This window comes from Pantherophis guttatus, chromosome 15 (genome assembly GCF_059756535.1).
Source record: "Pantherophis guttatus breed Tessera chromosome 15, ASM5975653v1, whole genome shotgun sequence".
In the NCBI taxonomy this organism is placed as follows: Eukaryota; Metazoa; Chordata; class Lepidosauria; order Squamata; family Colubridae; genus Pantherophis; species Pantherophis guttatus.
The window spans coordinates 9,181,549-9,200,509 of NC_142077.1; the positions used below are offsets into that span (position 1 = coordinate 9,181,549).

General features: G+C 49.1%; 2 protein-coding genes across 5 annotated transcripts; both read right to left on the reverse strand.

Annotated features, from left to right (window-relative positions):
* Positions 1–4,019: 4,019 nt before the first annotated feature.
* On the reverse strand, positions 4,020–14,884 carry DDOST (dolichyl-diphosphooligosaccharide--protein glycosyltransferase non-catalytic subunit). The gene is made up of 11 exons (XM_034404734.3): positions 14,506–14,884; positions 14,300–14,410; positions 11,837–11,923; positions 10,775–10,878; positions 10,545–10,639; positions 10,356–10,449; positions 8,932–9,080; positions 7,203–7,350; positions 6,985–7,105; positions 5,597–5,703; positions 4,020–4,456 (listed from the first exon to the last, which is right to left on the reverse strand). The coding sequence occupies exons 1-11, from the start codon at positions 14,651–14,653 to the stop codon at positions 4,307–4,309; spliced, it is 1,314 nt and encodes a 437-aa protein (XP_034260625.1). The 5' UTR covers positions 14,654–14,884; the 3' UTR covers positions 4,020–4,306.
* A 124-nt stretch (positions 14,885–15,008) lies between these two features.
* Positions 15,009–18,934, reverse strand: SH2D5 (SH2 domain containing 5). 4 transcript variants are annotated; one of them, XM_034404736.3, is made up of 9 exons: positions 18,726–18,934; positions 18,564–18,644; positions 18,371–18,445; positions 18,124–18,270; positions 17,651–17,902; positions 17,172–17,352; positions 16,700–16,796; positions 16,308–16,467; positions 15,009–15,900 (listed from the first exon to the last, which is right to left on the reverse strand). In XM_034404736.3, the coding sequence occupies exons 1-9, from the start codon at positions 18,792–18,794 to the stop codon at positions 15,874–15,876; spliced, it is 1,089 nt and encodes a 362-aa protein (XP_034260627.1). In that variant the 5' UTR covers positions 18,795–18,934; the 3' UTR covers positions 15,009–15,873. The 4 variants fall into 4 exon arrangements, with proteins under 4 accessions (XP_034260627.1, XP_034260626.1, XP_087735152.1 ...); XM_034404735.3 differs by having other exon boundaries at positions 15,009–15,913; XM_087879026.1 differs by having other exon boundaries at positions 15,521–15,913; positions 16,700–16,850.
* Positions 18,935–18,961: the final 27 nt, after the last annotated feature.

The window sequence follows — 18,961 nt, forward strand, 5'->3', positions numbered from 1 at the left end:
ATATAGAGATAGATACAAGATAGAGATGGATGGATAGATAGATGATAGAGAGATGGATAGATACAAGATACAGATGGATGGATAGATAATATAGATAGATAAATAGATAAATAGATACAAGATAGAGATGGATGGATGGATGGATAGAAGATAGATACAAGATAGAGATGGATGGATAGATGATATAGATAGATAGATAGATAAATAGATAGAAGATAGAGATGGATGGATGGATAGATAAAAGATAGATAGATAGATAGATAGATAGATAGATAGATAGATAGACAGATAGATACAAGATTGAGATGGGTGGATAGATAGATGATATAGATAGATAGATACAAGATAGAGATGGATGGATAGATAGATGATATAGATAGATACAAGATAGAGATGGATGGATAGATAGATGATTAGATAGATAGATAGATAGATAGATAGATAGATAGATAGATAGATAAATAGATACAAGATAGAGATGGATGGATGGATAGATAGATAGAAGATAGATAGATAGATAGAGATGGATGGATAGATGATATAGATCATTGATAGACCATTGATAGATAAGAGATAGAGATAGATATATAGATATATCACACACAAATAAAATAAAATATTTATTAAAAAAATAAAATAAAAAATATTTATATATATAAAAATAAACTTTTTTTAACGGTATCTTTTAAAGTTTATTATTCGGCAACTTTATCATTTAAAGCCGTGTTATATCAAAATTAAAAGGGAGACCGGAGGTCCAGGGGCTGCTGAACAGGCACAGAAAAAGGAAACAGGCTCCAAACGGCCTCCAATTAGCGTTGAAGCCATCATAGGCCTTTTTAACCAAGTTAAACCTAATTTTAATCGAGTTAACTGTTAACCTAATTGTTAAGGGACAGGAAACTGTGCCCCCTCTGTGGTCAAAATAAGTTCAGCAGCCACCAAAATGAAATAGCATTTTTAAATGATTGTTAAGGTTATTATTCTGTACCATTATTATTAAAAGGGCAATTGGAGTCCCAGGTATTGTTCAACAGGCACAGAAGAAGGAAACCAGCTTCAAAAGCCTCAAACCAAGTTAAAAAGGCCTATGATGGTTCAATGCTAACGTAAGGGACAGAAAACAGTGCCCTCTTTTGGTCAAAGCAGGTTTAGCAGCCACAAAAAGAAATAAAACCCTTTAGTGCAGTGTTTCTCAATCTTGGAAGCTTGAAGATGGGTGGACTTCAACTCCCAGAATCCCCCATCTTCAAGCTACCAAGGTTGAGAAACACTGCTTTAGTGGCATGTTAAGATTTTTACTGTGTCTTTACTATTAAATGCTTTTGTCGACGTTCCAGAAAAAACTCCCTAGTAAAAACTCTGAAGCGAGCATTTTTCAAAGTTCTATTGACTAGAATAGGTAAACTGGCACATCTGGGAAAACCCGAATCTGAGGTTTTCCCTCAGTAAATCAAACCCCGCCAAAACCATCGCCTCACTCCTCTGTCGATCACGTGCTCCAATCACCAGCCGTCCCATCTCGAGACATCACTCCGACCGCTCTTTTTCCAGATGCAGGATCGGCCTGACCTTGACCGACAGGAAGAATGCTATTATGTCTACAGAAAAAATAAATATATTCCCACTCTTACTTTCCCACACATGAGGTGACGGCAGCATGGAAGCTTCCGGCCTAATATGGCTTCCAAGGCCGACAGCTTTATTATTAAAATTAAAAGGGCAACTGGAATCCCAGGCGCTGCGGAACAGGCACAGGAGGATGAAACCAGCTTCAAAAGCCTTAAACCGAGTTAAATAAGGTCTTATGATGGCTTCGGTGCCAATGCTAAGGGACACAAAACAGTGCCCTGCTGTGGTCAAACTACGTTTAGCAGCCACAAAAAGAAATAACAGGCTTCCTACAATTTAGTGACCAGTTACAATAGGAGTGTAAAAAGTGACTTATGACCATTTTTCACACTTATGACCTTTTGCAGCAGTTCCAGAATTGCATGATCAATATTCGGATGCTTGGGAACTGGAGCATATTTATGACGGTTACAGCGTCCTGGGCAGGGATGAAATCCAGCAGGTTCTGACAAACCGGTAGCGGAAATTTTGAGTCGTTCGGAGAACGGGCAAATGCCACCTCTGGCTGGCCCCAGAATAAGGTGGGAATGGAGATTTTGCAATATCCTTTCCCCAGGAGTGGGGAGGGAATGGAGATTTTGCAGTATCCTTCCCCTGCCACACCCACCAAGCCATGCCCGCCAAGCCACACCCACAGAACTGGTAGTAAAAAAAAAAATTGGATTTCACCACTGGTCCTGGGGACAGATGATCCCCTTTTGCAACCTGACAACAGTCGAGAGGAAAACTAGATTCACTTAACACCTGGGTTACTAACTTAACCAAGTGCACTGATTCAGTTAACAACCGTGGCCAGAAAGGTCGTAAAACAGGGCAAAATTCACTTAATCTGTCTCATTTAACAACAGAAACGTTGGGATCAATTGTGGTCGTAAGTCGAGGACTACCCATACATCTTTTTAAAGGCATTGTAAGGTTAGTATTCATCATCTTTATTATTAGTAGCGTAACTTATTAGAATTATCAGGGTAAAAGGAGGCCCAGAAGAGGGAAACCTTAAAAATCCTTAAAAACGAGTTGAAAATGCCTATGACGGCTTCAAAGCTAACGCCAAGGGGCGGAAAACAGTGCCCTCTTGTGGTCAAAGCAGGACTAGATTCGATATGATAGCAGCATTCCGATATTTGAGGGGCTGCCCCAAAGAAGGGGCAGAATAGGTCAACCTATTTTCCAAAGCACCCGAAGGCAGGAGAAGAAGCAAAGGATGGAAATGAACCAAGGAGAGATTCACCCTAGAACTAAGGAGAAATTTCCTGACAGTGAGAACAAAACCAGGGGAATAGCTTGCATTCAGAAGTTGTGGGTGCTGCAAAACAGACACAAAAGGAAACCAGCTGACTCTGAAGCTTGTCGATCAGAAAGGTCGACAGCTCGGCAGTTTGAATCCCTAGTACAGGTCTCCTGCGTGAGCCGGGGGTTGGACCGGATGACCTCCAAGGTCCCTTCCGACTCTGGTTACTGTTAAAACCCCTTTAAGTAGAGTTAAAATACAGTATTAGAGGAAACGCTGCCTCCCTGTGGTAACATTTGGGATTGCAGCCATAAAAGCAACTTTTTGTCAAGGCCTCCGATTATATCGATATTGGAATAAAGAATCCAGGTTTGAACCGGCATAAATGAGGATATCGGATTAGGCCACCTTAAAGGGAGCCAACGTACCCTGTTCAACGGGAACCCAGCAGCGGTCACTTACAATGACGGCCAGCCTGCTTGCGAGCTTCCTTGGATTTCCTGCAGGCTTCCGAACCCTTGGCTAATGGGATTGCCGTCACTGAGCGATGTGGTCATCTGATATGGCGGTTTATGACCGCGTGGCTTAGCAACCGAAATGCCCAATTCTTCGTCTTTACTCGAGGAGGACCATCTGGAGGGGCAGTTTTTCAGGGAGAGTTTCTGCCCTTCAAGCAACTCAGAATGGAGGTTTTTCAGAATGGTTCTGCTCAAGGGTGAAATCCAGCAGATTCTGGAGAACCGGTAGCGGAATTTTTGAGCAGTTCGGAGAACCGGTAACGGAAATTTTGAGTAGTTCAGACAACCGGCAAACACCACCTCTGGCTGGCCCCAGGAGTGGGGAGGGAATGGAGATTTTGTAGTATCCTTCCCCTGCCATGCCCAAGCCACACCCACCAAACCACACCATACCCCCAAGCCACACCCACAGAACCGGTAGTAAAAAAAATTGGATTTCACCACTGGTTCTGCTTCATTTCCCTATTCTTACAAACCTTCGGGTCATCCGTGTCGTTAAACAATGGTTTTGATCGGATCCCTATAAAAAGACGTTCCTTAAAATGCTGCCCAGCTGCTGTAGATGAGGAAGCAGCCGAGGTGACCGAAAAGGCCGAAACTGTCCCGCTTCTCTGACATTAACCAGAAACAGTCCCGGGAAAGGGGACGGAATGGCGCCATTTTATTTCGCAAAAATGGAACAAAGGTGGAAGAGAAACAACGGCATGGAAGTGGAGGGAGGACAGTCCCTCTGGATTTCGGGCTTTGTTTTTTTTTAGGCTTCCAGGCTTAGTCCACGTAACGGAAGGAGAAGCCCCTCTTCTCCCCCCTTCTGGCCTATTCTCGGTCCAGAAACATGTCCCCCCAAATTTGGACTCGGCGATTCGGTGGCGCTCCGAGGGTGCCAGGACCTCCGACGGGAATCCCGGGCCGCTCTGGTCGAGTCTCAGTCGGATTTCTCCTTCTCCTTCATGTGTAGGAATACGATGCTGAACAAGAACAGGCCCACCATCATCGAGAAGGCGCTGGCGTAGTACGGATAAGCGGAAGGGATGAAGCGCTCGTACTGCGTGTGCTGCAGAGGGCGGACGGACACCTGGCCACACGGGGAATAAGGAATTAGTACCAAGGCAAGGCTGGGAATGGACTTTTCGTGACTCCACCTGGAAGGCGGTGAATTTCAGGGGTCCAAGTGAGCAAGAGCAGCAGCGTGGCTTCTGTGCATGTAGTCTTTGTTTCCGACAACTATAAACGATGCGCCTAACTTGGCAACTGTCACTCTGCTAGCAAATCTCCAAGACAGATTCCCCGAAAGGCTCCAGCTGGGCCACAAAGACCAGCACATCTGTAATTCAGCACTCTGTCCCTCTCAGCCCTCCTACAGGCAGCCCCCAAATCCATCTGGAGATGTTCTGACCTACGGGTTCCCTTGTCCCGACAAGGGAACCCCCTTTTTATTAAGTTACTGTGAATTCCTCTCATTCACCTTCAGCAAAGTCTTTCAAGGGAGAATTGACAGTCACAGACCTTATCTGGCTTGGAGAGCTGCCAGGCCGATATCTTTCACTGGCAAGAATGCAGGAATGAACTAATTGTCTCCTGCAAACTCCACTCCCCTTTCACTCCTCTTATATTCCCTCTGGGAGGGGCCATTCACCATCCACCTGTGGCTTTACTCCTGAGTCGACCCTTGTCCTTTAGCTGTTTCCTTTGTCTGGCAGCTCTGCGCATGCGCATACTGGGAACAGGCTCCAGGTGTTCGTCTGCCTCACTGATGTCCGACTCCGAAGGCAGCTGATAACTATCATATGGCCGTGGCCCCCTCTCTGCCTCCGACGCAGAGCCCTCATCAGAACCTTCCCCAGACTCCAGGACTGCCTCATGTTCCTCCCCAACCTCCTCACTGTCCGAATCTACTCCCAGCTCCGCTGGCAGGCCACAACAGGAGAGAGGAGGGAGGCCTCCTCCACCTATCTTAGTTCCTGAGCAGACGTAGAGAGTACAGGGATTCTCACTCAGCTACTTCAGCCTACAAACGGTTCAGATGAGCGAGGAAGACATCGAAGCTCCACAGAAAAGTCGGCTGCTATATTTAGGGCAAGTGAACTTATCTGGGTGTTAGTTGTGCGCCCTTGTACGTGCCCCGTGGAAACTCTGCCCAGCCAATCGTTTTGAGTGGCAGCCTCATTTCCGAAGCCGCTGAAGTGTCTGCTCGAAGGGGAAGGAAAAGAATTACCTGTGTGGAAGAGTAGAGGTGCGTGTAGCCAAGACGGTTGTAGTCCACCTTGAACTGGAATACCCCGTAAACATCTGGGAGCTTGAATTGGACGCTGTACTTTCCGCCTGGAAGCCAAAGCGCATTTCTGGCATCAGAGCAATTCAGAGGCCGGAAAACTTCTCGGACCCTTCCCCAGCCTGCTGCAGGTCTACAAGCTTTGACAGGGCATCGTGAGTTTGGTCTCCTGGCCACTGCTTTAAGTTTTGTGAGGCAACCCCTTCGAGATCAGCAAAAATGTATTCAAATTTAAGTCCAATTTGCTGGAAGTGCAAGCAGGCACTGGGCACTTTCTTTCACGTCTGGTGGCTTTGCCCAAGAATTAGGAAGTATTGGGAAAAAATAAGAATTTGGCTAATAGAAATAACATCGGGAAAAATAGAACTCAAACCAGAGATTTTCCTACTAGGGATGATTAAAGAAAACTATAAGAAAGAAATAAAGTATTTAATATTACACACAGTCACTGCACCCAGATTGGCGCGCGCTCAATATTGGAAAACTGATCAACTGCCAACAGATCAATTGATAATCCAAAAAAACTATAATTGCACGGAAATGGATAAATTAACGTTTGAAATGAAGGACAAGGTAGACTCAAAATATTATATAGCGTGGAATAGGTGGTATGATTGGATAACTCGTAGAAATGAGAGTAAATGTAAAATTCTGTACGATAACAATAATTAACAAATACGCACCGTTAATAAGATAACGGACGTGTGACCAAAGTCACTTTTTTATTTTAATGTAATGTTGTTTAATTTAATTTATCGCATTTCTATGCCGCCCAACTCCCAAGGGAGTTAGTATTAATATATATGTATTTTGTATATATATGGTATAGTATTTTACTTTTATATGTTTAATAAAGTTTGTTTTTAAAAGCAAAAAAAGTTTTGTGAGGCAGACATCCCTGATCAACAACAAAAGCTGCTCATGGTTGGCAGGGGGCAAGGAGCTTCCAGCCCCTCATCCCTCCAAATGCCAGCCAATCAGGGATCTGCACGTATCCAGCTTTTTTAAAATAAGATATTGATCTTGTTTTTAATGGACAGTGTGTGGATGAGTTTCTAACTCGGCACAAAGAACTGGCATCTTTGCATCAGGGGTGAAATCTACTTACCTTCCTTACCGGTTCGGAAGTGCGCACTTGGGGGCTTGGGCCCTCTTTGCATACGCAGAGGGTAAAAAAAGGGTTTTAACCAGGAAGTAATGATGAGCGGTGCTGCTGCCGCTACCGGTTCTCCGAACCACCTGCCGCCATCGCTACCGGTTCGGCCTGGTAGCATTTCACCCCTGCTCTGCATGTCAAAGATCAAGTTAGCGTTAAGCGAAAGCCGCCTCACCGTTTTTCTTGAGGAAGGTCCTGACAAAGGGATCGATGCGGACAAACTCCAGCTGAATATCGTCGCCATCAAAGGGAACCCACTTCCCGTCGGAGAGCTTTTCTATGACGACGCTGTATTCCTGCAACACAGGGACCCAGCGCCATGTGAAAAAAACAACAAACCAGCGCCAGGAACTCCTGAGGTTTTGCGCTAGAGGGAAGATGCTAAGCTCTTACCACCAAGTCGGTGACGGTGTAGGCGCTTGGAGGCGACTTCTCGCCCACCCGATGGTGAGCCACCTCTCCCACACGCAGCACCCCTTCCTCCTTGAAGACCCAGCGGGCCAAGGCCATGGCCAGCTCGTAATTCCCCGTTTGGGGGTACCTAAAGGAGACAAGTCAGGTTCTTCAGTCTGCTTAACCCAATGTCGGGAGCTCATTTCCTCCGCCAACCAATCACTCATTGTGCTGGCTCTGCTTGCCTGCCTGGCCCATGGGAGCATCCAGCCGGAGAAGGAGGTTGGTGGAAAGACGCTGGGCTGCATCTCAGGCAGCAACTGCAGGGAAAACCCTTCTCGGAGGGCACCTCGGATTTATGTCAAAGGCTGCTCAAACCATCAAATTTATATAGCAATAGTGCTTATATATATGCATGGGATGTAGTGGCTCAGTGGCTAAAACGCTGAGCTTGTCGATCGAAAGGTTGGCAGTTCAGCGGTTCAAATCCCTAGTGCCGCGTTAATGGGGTGAGCTCCCGTGACTTGCCCCAGCTTCTGCCAACCTAGCAGTTCGAAAGCTTGTAAAAAAAAATGCAACTAGAAAAAATAGGGACCACCTTTGGTGGGAAGGGAACAGCGTTCCGTGCGCCTTTGGCATTGAGTCATGCCGGCCACATGACCATGGAGATGTCTTCGGATAGCACTGGCTCTTCAGCTTAGAAACGGAGATGAGTACCGCCCCCTAGAGTTGGGAACGACTAGCACACATGTGCAGGGGAACTTTTACCTTTACCACTTCACAGTGCTTTCAAGCCCCCTCTAAGCGGTTTATAGAGTCAGCCTATTGCCCCCAACAATTTGGGTCCTCATTGTACCGACCTTGGAAGGATGGAAGGCTGAGTCAACCTTCAGCCTGGTGAGATTCGAACTACCAAATTGCACTCAGCCGGCAGTCAGCAGAAGTAGCCTGCAGTACTGTATTTCTAACCACTGTGCCACCGCGGCTCTTGTAAGTACCAGGAATTGGCTGAAACTGTTTTGTATCCTTCTTACTGAGATTTTTAAATTGCTAAAAAGGTAAAGGCTCCCCTCGCACATATGTGCTAGTCGTTCCCCGACTCTAGTTCCCGATTCGAACCGCTGAACTGCCAACCTTTCGATCGGCAAGCTCAGCGTCTTAGCCACTGAGCCACCGCGTCCCTCTTTTAAATTGCTACCTGCTGATTTTCTCAGAATACGGGTAGTTCTCAGTTTACAACCACAATTGAGCCCAAAAGTTATATTGCTAAGTGAGAAATTTGTTAAGTGTGTTTTTTCCCCCATTTTACGACTTTCCTTGCCGCTTTTGTTAAGTGAATCAGTGCAGTCCTTCAATTAGTTAACAGGACGGTTAAGTGACTTTGCTTGTCAGAAGGTCCCAAAAAGGGGATCACATGACCCAGGGCGTTGCAGCCCGTCATAAATGCGAATCCGTTGTCAAGCATCCGAATGTAAATCAGGGGACCAGGGGGTCAGGGAGTGAGAAAAGTGGCCATAAAGTCACTTTTTTCAGTGTTGTTTTAACTTCGAGCGGTCACTAAGTGTTGTAAGTCGAGGACTACCTGAATAAGGGGACAATGTTTTCGTTTTTGAGAGGGAAGCTGAAGAGCCTCGTTTTTGGAGAGTCAACTGTGCGAAACCAACCCTGCCTTCCTGCCCCCTTCCCACATCCCGGTTTTGGAGCCAAGCTGACAATAAGAGCCGCCTGCCTTTGAGAGCCTGCTGCCGCCTTCTGCACCGACGATGTGAAAAAGGCGTCGCTGAAGAAATCCAGGGAGCCGCTGAAGACCACGCGGGCATTATTCCGCGCCTGCAAGCCAGCGATCAGGAGGGTGTTCTTTCCGACAGCATGAGGGTACTGAAGAGAGAGAGAATATATATTTTTTTACAATATTCTTCTAATATAGCCTGGTGGCGCAGCAGACTAATAGCCTGTTATTAACATTCAGCTGCCTGCAATTACTGCAAGTTCGAATCTCACCAGGCTCAAGGTTGACTCAGCCTTCCATCCTTTCTAAGGTAGGTAAATTGAGGACCCAGTTTGTGGGGGCAATAAGCTGACTTTGTATAAAATATACAAAAGGATGAAGGCTATTGCTTAGCGCATTGTAAGCCGCCCTGAGTCTCTGGAGAAGGGCGGCATATAAATCAAATTAAAATATATATATATATATTTGAACATTCTTAATTGCATCCTTGTTTTTTAGTACAGTTAAAAAAAAAAAAAGCCGACTTACACATGTATCCAGCTGCTGGAGGGGCTGGCGGCCGACAAGCCACAACCTTGGGTTTCCTGACAAGAGAAGGATAACCCAGGGTTGTGGCCTGTCGGCCGCCGGCCCCTCGAGCAGCTGAATCAGGGGAGGAGGTGGAGGCGTGGGACTCAGGGTTAGCATCAGGGCAACCTGAGAGCTCCGAGGGGGAAGAGAGAATGGAGCTGGCAGAGAGAGAGAGACAGAGGGGGAGCCTGGGCCATCCATCAGCCCTCAGATGGAGAGTCAACAGCCCCCAGGTCTGGAGGTGGCTGATGAGGAAGAGGAGGAACAGCTGGGTCCAGTGCCTGTCGCGTGGATGCGCAGAAGGCAGAGGAGAGGAGAGCAGTGGAAATCTATGGGCCGGTCCTCGGGATGGAAGAGCCACTGCTACTAATGAAGCCCCATCCTAGCTCTGGGGATAAAAGGCAGGGGGCGGAGATGAATAGATGTGGCAGACAACTATTCATCTCCCCTGCCGGACGGACTTGTTAGCCTGCGTTGAGAGAGAAACCTTTTGCCGGGGCTGCTGGCGCTCCACATAAAGGAATCATTGCTTCAACTACAGAGGGTTTGTCGTGTTTGGGAAGCTGGATTAGAACACCCAGAATATGGATTCAAACCACGAGGTCGTCTTAAAGTCTTTCCGGAAGGAGAAAGGGTTGCCCAACCACCAACCACTGACAACAATGGTGCAGATCAGAAGTGGAAACTGGAAGTGGGTGGGTAGCATCATAAGAGAAGCCTCAAAAGCTAGCCATTCTGAAGGAGGCTCAGCAGGCACCGCAAAAGTGCGGTTAAAAAAGGAGCGGGAACAGGGGAACCCAACACACCCCCCCCAACTCTTTCCAATGGATTGGGAAGCACAAAGTCCCACATACCTGGGTGATAGCCTTGTCAGGAAAGAATGAATACGAAGTTGAGGAGCCGGTGAGAATGTCAAGGACCAAAGGGTTGTCAGGATCAGCCACCATCCTGAGAAGAAAAGGGTTCACGAGTGGAAGTGGGCAAGCGGTAGAGGGTGTGTGTGTGTGTGTGTGTGTCTCCTGCTGGGTGGGCACAGGACTTACCCGACTCCCCTGAAAAGAATGGGGTTGTGGGGCTTCTTCCCCACAATCGTGGGAGCCTTCAGGAGATTCTCAGAGTCTGCAACGATCAGGGTGTGCTGCAGAGGAAAAGAAAGAGACGACTGCTGAATTTTCCTTAGCAGGTTTTTGACTCGATAGTCATCCCTGGGAGCAGGTGGATCGTAAGGGCAGCAGCAGCCAATTGGACCCCCTTGTGCTCTTGTCCTGCTTACCTGGCCAGGGTCAGAGATGTCGTAGTTGTGATGGTCAATCACACCTGTCTTTTCCTCGTCAAATTCTATCCCGCATTCGCTTCCCAATTCTCGAATGGGATCACCTAAGGACGATTAAGAAGCCCGTTTGTTCCTTTGTACTAAAAAGGGAGCGCCTTCTCCTCTTATCTGCCACCTAAGCGGGTTTCTAATATGCTGGGGAGACCCTTACAATAAATCCATCTGTACCATCAGAAGGCACCAAAGAGTCCTCGTCTTTCATTTTTTATTATTCTCACCGTACTTTTCGGAGTATAAGACACTCCGCATTATAAGACGCACCTATCTTTTTTGGTGAGGAAAACATGAAAAAGAAATCCGCCTCTGCCTCCCAGCAATTTTGCCTCCTTGCAGCAAACAGCAAATAGCCTGCTTTACTTTCATTTTTGTTTTCAGCGTGGCTTGATTAGCACAAGGAAAAAAAAAAATCTGCTCTCAGCAATTTCCCTCCTTGCAGCAAGCAGCAGAGGCCCATGCAAAACAGCTGAGAGTCGGGAGGCCGATCCAACCAACTTGTGCTAATTAGGCCGTGCTGAAGCTGAAAGGAGCTGTTTCTTCTTGCTGCTTGCTGCAAGGAGTTAAACTGCTAGGAGGCAGGGGCCAAAGGGTGGGGGCCAGTGGGTGGGCGGGGCTACATCCGGTGTATAAGACGCACCTAAATTTTCACCCCCTTTTAGGAGGGAAAAAGTTGCGTCTTAAACTCCAAAAAATACGGTATTTTATAAAAAGAGGCAGACTTCTAGAACTACACTTGCCCAGAAGCAAGTGTAACTGCCTGTCCCTGACAATAGCTACAAAACAAAAGGGATGAATAACAATCGGTTACTTTTCCCCAGCAATATAAAGCTTTTACTTTCCACAAGCTGCTTAAAACCCGGATGTTCTCCCAGGCCTTAAGTAGGATGGACTTTTGTTGTTTGGCTTTGGCCTGCCTTGATTGAAATAATAAAAAAGAATAAAGGGGGGAAAAATTCTCTTTTTAAGTTGAAGACAAATCTGCTCCGCTGAGCCTGTTTCACTGACCGATATCTGAACTGGCAGCCACAAGGACGTTTCCACCCCCATCAATGAAAGCAGCAATAGTCTCCACGTTGATGTTGCCTCCAAAATCTGAAACACAATGACCGGGTTAATTTTCTTGTCACAAGGTCAAAATGTTTACAGTAATACAGCATACCAGCTAGCAAGTGTGCAAGCGAACAAGAGTGAAGCCCTGACAAAGGAACAAGCAACTCGTGTGCTTCAGTGGGCGCTCTCAGCTCTGCTGTCTGTACTATTATTATCTTGTTACTGGTATTATTACTATTACTGGTCCTGTTATTGCAGTGGTGAAATCTAAAATTGGTTACTACTGGTTCTGTAGGCATGGCTTGGTGGGGGGATAGTGTGACTGGGTGGGCGTGGCCAACTTTTTTTTTTTTTTTTAAACCATTTTTTCTACAACCTCTTCAGCGAAGAGGTTGTAAAAAAATGCTTTCAAAAGGCTCTGACGATCCCAGCTGAGTTGCCTGATCGGCAGAGCCTTTTTTTTTTTTAAATGCCTCTGCCGATCAGGCAACTCAGCTTGGATCGTCAGAGGCATTTAAAAGAAAAAAAGGTTTTTTTGGTTTGGACAAAACTCAGCAGCATTTTTTCATGTGGCTGTTGACCAAAATAGGATCGCCAACATCCAATGATGGAACATGGCACAAGAAGACGATTGATTTCTTCCTCCACAATCTCAACTTCCATTTGCAAATCACGATTATTATTATATACTTCATTCATTAAACATGAAACTCAGTCAACTGAACATTTAAGAATGGATCACAAGTAGCATTAACTGGCACTGAAGGTTGATACGGGTTGCTGCCAGCGTCCTAGGTATCAACCAAGTACCTTCATCTTCATCTCCTTCTCCTCCTTCCCCTTCCCCTATGATTACTATTCCTCTTTTATTCATTAAACATGAAACTCACGTTAACTGAACATTTAAGAATGGATCACAAATAGTATTAACTGGCATTGATGGTTGACACGGGTTGCTGCCAGCATCCTAGGTATCGACCAAGTATCATCATCCTCCTCTTCTTCTTCTTTTATTCATTAAACATGAAACTCAGTCAACTAAACGTTTAAGAATGGATCACAAATAGTATTAACTGGCACTGATGGCTGATACATAGGACGCTGGCAGCAACCTGTATCAACCAAGTATCATCATCATCATCTTCCTCTTCTTCCTCTTTTATTCATTAAGCATGAAACTCAGTCAACTAAACGTTTAAGAATGGATCACAAACAGTATTAACTGGCACTGATGGCTGATATGGGTTGCTGCCAGCGTCCTAGGTATCAATCAAGTATCATCATCATCATCTTCCTCTTCTTCCGCTTTTATTCATTAAACATGAAACTCAGTCAACTAAACGTTTAAGAATGGATCACAAACAGTATTAACTGGCATTGATGGCTGATACGGGTTGCTGCCAGCATCCTAGGTGAGCCAGGCTAAGATTCGATATTGGGATAAAACTCAAATATTATAATTTCAAATCTTTGGTCAAGACAGACGTGCCTCTTCCGTGCCAAGGTGCTGAGATGGCAAATGGTATTTGACGTAGGTACAGAATTGTAAAAGGGCAAACTGACCCTAAACAGATACATCCTGTTGTTTAATGTTTATTACACCCCAAATGTCATGTATATCCTAAAGAAGAAATACTGCTTCCCTTACTGTCCTTTTTACTGCTCTTGAGGCGCCTCTGAGCCCCTTATCTCCTCTTTATTATGTCTTGAGCTCCGGAGCTGAGAACCTGAGCCTGTGGGAAAAGGGCTGTTATGTCTTTCCTAGAGATAGATTAAAGGGTAACCTCTACGTGTGAAATGTCTCACTCTTCGTAATAACTTTGCCTTTGTACTGTATAAATATCTGGCCAAAAGCAGCCATCATTGTTCAGACCCTTTTCTTGTCTTTGGACTGGTTGAACCGTGCACAATAAACTTTTTCCTGCATCGAAGAGCTTGGCCTAGTTTCCGTCTTTTCTCCTACAACACAGGTATCAATCAAGTATCATCATCTTCTTCTTCTTCCTCCTCTTCTTCCTCTTTTATTCATTAAACATGAAACTCAGTCAACTAAACGTTTAAGAATGGATCACAAACAGTAATAACTGGCACTGATGGCTGATATGGGTTGCTGCCAGCGTCCTAGGTATCAACCAAGTATCATCTTCTTCTTCTTCTTCTTTTATTCATTAAACATGAAACTCAGTAACTGAACATTTAAGAATGGATCACAAACAGTATTAACTGGCACTGATGGTTGATACGGGTTGCTGCCAGCGTCCTAGGTATTGACCAAATCTCATTATCATCATCATCATCACCATCATTTATTTCGCCACCTGTGCCACTCATCATCGCTTCCCCCCTCACAGGCGCCAAAGGCAAAGGAAGAGCCCCGGAGCCACTTTCGGGGGATGGGGAGGGGGGGGTCCGCCTCACCTTCCACCGAGGGGGAGAAAACCACCAGGTTGTCGTAGAGGAACTCCCCGTACTTGATGAGGGACAGGCCGGGGTCGTCCGCCGTCCGGAAAGTCAGGTCAAAACCTCGCTCTGCAGGGGGGGGAAAAAAAAGAAAGTGATGGGAGGCCGCGACCACTCCGGGAAGGGAAGCCGGGAGGCCCCCGGGAGCCCCTCCGCCGCCGGACCTGCCAGGCCGCGCAGGAAGAGCGAGTGCGTGTCCTTCAGGTTCATGTTCTCCAGCAGCACCAGCGTTCGCGGGCCTCCCCCGCCGGGCGCCGCAGATGCAGCCGCCGCCACCAGCCCTGTCACCAAGAACAGCACCGCCGCCGCCATCTTCTCTCTTCCCTCGCTGGGCGCCCCGGAAGCGAACCCGCCTCCCTCCCAATGAGCTCACAGACCTCGGCCGGAAGAGGCGGGCCGGGGCTCGGTGAACCAATGGAGAAAGCGGAGGAGGCGGGGCCCGCCCGTCCGCGTGAGCTAATGAGAAGGAGACAGCTCCGTCAGTTATCGAACGCTCCGCGCTCGCTGCGCCAGGCGGACGTCGCCCCGCCCCTTCTGTCGCCCGGAGCCAATCGGCACACAGGAGGCGTGGGAATGGATCGCCGAGGGGAGCGATCGTTGCCGTGGTTACGGAGGAGCGCCCGGCTCGCTTTCTCTTCCGGGAAGAAAACGACGCGCAGACTTTGCATTTGAAATACAAATATATAGATATCTATTTATATATATATATATGATTGCAGGGCATCCCTGTACAAACGGTTTTGCATCTGTTAAATATAAGCAATGCATCTTCACCACTGAACACAGCAGCCCTGGAGAAAGCAATACACTTGTTTCCAATAAATTACTCACATACAGGCACATTTAGCTTCCTATAAATAAGGGCATGAGGGCATCACTATACAGACCACGCTGAAATCCAGGCTCCTGATCAAAGGCCTTTGTCCCCCCCTCCCCAATGCACAGAGAAGAATCGGCCAGGAGTGCAAAGGCAGGGAGGCTCAGTCTGGCACCCTGGCCAGCCAAGCTGACTCCCAAACTGATTGGTCAATATGTGCTGTCAGCCCAAGACGCCCCATGGCACTCCCTAAATCGGGTGCGGGGCCCCCAGTCAACTGTGTGCATCAGCCTTCTGACTCCAGCTGGGCAGACACGGCAGGAAAAAACCCTGAATTACGACACGACGAGAGGAAGAGGTACCCTCTGCGCACAACCCAAAAAGAACCACAACAAAGTCAAGTGTCAGCATTGGAGTAAGTGCAACGACTTCGAAACCTGACACCAAGCCACGAGAGTGAGCAGGAAGGGCCAACCAGGGTCTCTGTCCTCTTCGGATGGCAGGAACACTTAAGAGAAGGACCCGGCTGAGCATCCCTCCACCTCGTGCTGCACAGCCAGAGACCGACTGGCCCCAAACAGCCATGAGGACTTCCGGCGAGTTCGCTCTTCTCCCCAGAGATCTTCGACCGGATCGTCTTGCTCCTCATAACAATGGTTGATTCTTCCTGCACCCAAGGAGCAGAACAGGCCTGCACGAACCCCGGAGTAATTGTCTAACAAGACTTCCATACTGGGGAATTCTATATTCAAATGCTTGAGGGAGGGGGGAAGGGAGAGAGAGAGAGAGAGAGAGAAAGAGAAAAGAAAAATATGACAAGACCGTACCACTTTCGTGCCATGACATAAGTTGATATTGCAGCGTAAATCAGCACGGGGAGGTACTGCAAGTGAAAACAATGCCCAATTTAAAAGAGAAATTAAAAACAACAATGGAAACATGGGCTTAAGGACTGAAGAAAGGAAGTTTAGTTTGGCGAGGCTTTGGAAATGTGTGCTGTTGGTCAAAGGAGGGGAGAAAACAGCCCTTGAAAACAGCAAGGCCACCCTTGCAAGGAAGAAGGAATCTGGTAGACAGAAGTAGACTAGCAAACATTCTTACGGCAAGCAATTATTTTGCTAACATAGCCACCTTCCCCAATTCTCTCACCTCAACCGAGTACTTTCCTAGCTGGCTGCGGTAAATTTGATATGGAACGACGCCGCAGCGGGTCCTCACTGCCAGGCACCACTGATGGGTGGATCCTGACTCAGCCCACAGAAGAAAAGCCCCCAGCATGTCATTCCTTAGCAGGGCCAGGCCGGCATCTCTGGAAGGCAGAGCAAAATGCAGGAAGCAGGAGGCCGAGCAGAATGAGTGTGTGTGTCTCTGCAGCTTCACCCAGAGGGGCGCTCAAGGCCCCTGATGCCTCCACGCAAAATCCAGCAACCATCCATAGCCGCCGTGCACCGGCAAGTCCTAGGTCTGCTGGTGGGGTGGGCAGAACCGCCTAGGAGGGTCCCAGATCCATCCGGGGGGGGAGAGACTGCCCCGCTCCTCACCTGTTGATGCCCGCAAAGGACCACACACTCTCTCTCAGATCGTTCTCGTTTTCTGGCAGGTGAAGCAGGTTCGCTTTGCCATCGCAGCTGGAGGAAACTGGAACCAAGGTACACAAAAACTGGATTTGGAAGGTTTCGTCAAGGTTGTTGCCTAACATGAAAATGTGGGAATGGGGGGAGCAGAAGGTCTTGTGCTGGTGGATCCTGGCACCGATCCAGCTACCCACGCTCGGTTCTGCTAAATGACAGCCCGGCGGCCATCTTATTTCAACTTGCAATAATTTTGTGAAAGCTTTTTCCTCATTGCCAGGAAGAAAACGAAATCGTCCTTTTCCCTTGGCAAGACTTTATCTGCAATGCAGAGCTTCCAAGGTTATCAATGAAGCCTCTGTGCCCCTTTCCTTCCTGGCTTCTTTCTCTTTCTTTTTTCTACCCGCCTCACCCCACGCCCCCAGGCTCCCCAAATACTCACATCCTTCCCAGGCGCCTTGCTGAGAGGCCGCCTCAAAGGTACAACCTCGGTAGGCCCCAGAACGTAGAATCTTGCTGCGAATGGCCTTCTTGCGCACCAGAATTGGGGAGCAATAGGGGTTCCCAGGACGGGCACTGCTCACGCTGCTGCTGCTGCTTTCCTCCAGGTCCAGCCTCTCTCTCTAGGGGCACAAGCAGGGCAGCTGCTGAGCAGGGGAGGCAGAGATCCAGGGGCCTGGTCCACAACTGGAGGCCGTTTTGCATTTGGTAGATGCAAACTAGCTGCGGGACACTTATTAAACAGTCCCTTGGTTCTGTGAACCGAACCTCAACTCTCGACTGGAAGACCAGGGCTTGCTTGACCTGGAGGTTAAGACCCTCGGAGGCGCCTGAAGGTTGGACACATCTCAGACCCCGGTCCCCAAGAGAGGACACCGCTGCTGCTGAAGAGGTGAACTAGGGGAGGCCAAGGCCACTCACCACGCTGACCGAGGTCCCGAATTCTGTGGGGCAGGGCAGCCTCCGGAAGGACACAAGGGCGTTGACATTCTGGGAGACCTCCTCAGGATTGAGGGATTCCCAGACCACCTGGCTGTCCAGAGAGACGCCCAGGTGCTTCCCGGAGTCTCGCTGGGCAGAGCCACCGGAAGAGGACCAGTCCTGTTCTTCGGGGTGCAGGAGAAGGTAGCCCAGCTGGAAGAAGCGGCAGAGGAGGTAGTGCAGCGCCTGGACCTGGCAGAAGTGGGGGGGGGATGGAGGAGGCTGAGTGTCTGACTGATGCTCGGCCTTCCTCTGGGTGCCCGCAGCAGCGGCCGGGGCTTTTATTGCTGTGCAAGCCACTGCCAGGTGACTTGGAAGAGCCTGGGTGAAGCCTTCCACCTGGTCTTGCCAGACAGCCTTGCCTGAGCAAGAGCCGGACCTAGACCCAGCGCCGAGCAACGTCGCCCACGAACCTCGCCAGGCTGGCTGCCCACAAAGAGGTGGCAGAAGAGGCTGCCCCGAGCTCCTCGCGGGTTGCGGGCCAGGAAGGCGAACTGGCGATCGGCGGGCCTGCAGGTGCTGTAGGCGAGGCGCTTGAGGGCGTGGGCCATGAGCGGAGCCTGCGGGCGAGAGAGCATCGGGGGGGGGGGCGGCTCAGCCTCCCGGCCTCTGCCCCGTCCGCCCCTCTCGCCCGCCAGGTTGGAGGCGCGCCCGCCCTACCTCGCCGTCGCGTCCGAGCATCTTCAAGCCCTGCAGGCAGAAGCGCAGGAGGACGGAGCGCCGCCGCGGACAGTCCTGCGTGGGGGGGAAAAGAAAAGAAGGGCGAGAGGGACGGAGCGGGGAGGCGGAGGCAACCGGAGCCGCCAGTCCAGTCCCGTCTCCCACCCCATCCTCAACTAAGACCACCGCGCACCTTCAGGAGCTGCAGCCGCTGATGGACGGCTTGGCCCGCCCGGGGTAGATCGGTGTCTTCCACGGCGAAAGAGCCCACGTACTGCGGCAAAGGAAGCGCGCATCAGTTCAGTTCAGCCCGACTCCCGGGCGCCCCTTCGCCCTGCCCCCGGCTCCGCCTCACCTCGGCCGGCTTGGTCAGGACCCGGCCGGCTCTCGGCTCCGGTCCCCTCCCGGTCGGCTGCCTCTTCATGGTGCGGCTCTGCCCGGCCACCGGCCAGGGGGAAAAAAAAAAGGAGCCCCGCCGCTCTCCGCGATCGCTCGTGGCCGGCCACCTGTTCCGCCCCCGCACCTGGCCGGCCAATCAGGCGGAAGACAGGCCGGCAGAGGCCCCGCCCCTTTCCCCCTCCCTCTGCCCGC

What these genes read in the sequence shown, in the direction of transcription:
- DDOST (XM_034404734.3), bottom strand. Translation starts at nt 14,653, where the DNA reads ATGGCGGCGGCGGTGCTGTTCTTGGTGACAGGGCTGGTGGCGGCGGCT. An exon ending in ACATCTCTGACCCTGGCCAG is followed by an intron (nt 10,640 to 10,774) that starts GTAAGCAGGACA and finishes TTTCCTCTGCAG; the next exon opens with CACACCCTGATCGTTGCAGA. An exon ending in CTGACAAGGCTATCACCCAG is followed by an intron (nt 9,081 to 10,355) that starts GTATGTGGGACT and finishes CTCTCTCTTCAG; the next exon opens with TACCCTCATGCTGTCGGAAA.
- SH2D5 (XM_087879026.1), bottom strand. Translation starts at nt 18,794, where the DNA reads ATGAAGAGGCAGCCGACCGGGAGGGGACCGGAGCCGAGAGCCGGCCGG. An exon ending in AGCGGCTGCAGCTCCTGAAG is followed by an intron (nt 18,446 to 18,563) that starts GTGCGCGGTGGT and finishes CCCCCCACGCAG; the next exon opens with GACTGTCCGCGGCGGCGCTC. An exon ending in TAGGAAAGTACTCGGTTGAG is followed by an intron (nt 15,914 to 16,307) that starts GTGAGAGAATTG and finishes CCCTCCCTCAAG; the next exon opens with CATTTGAATATAGAATTCCC.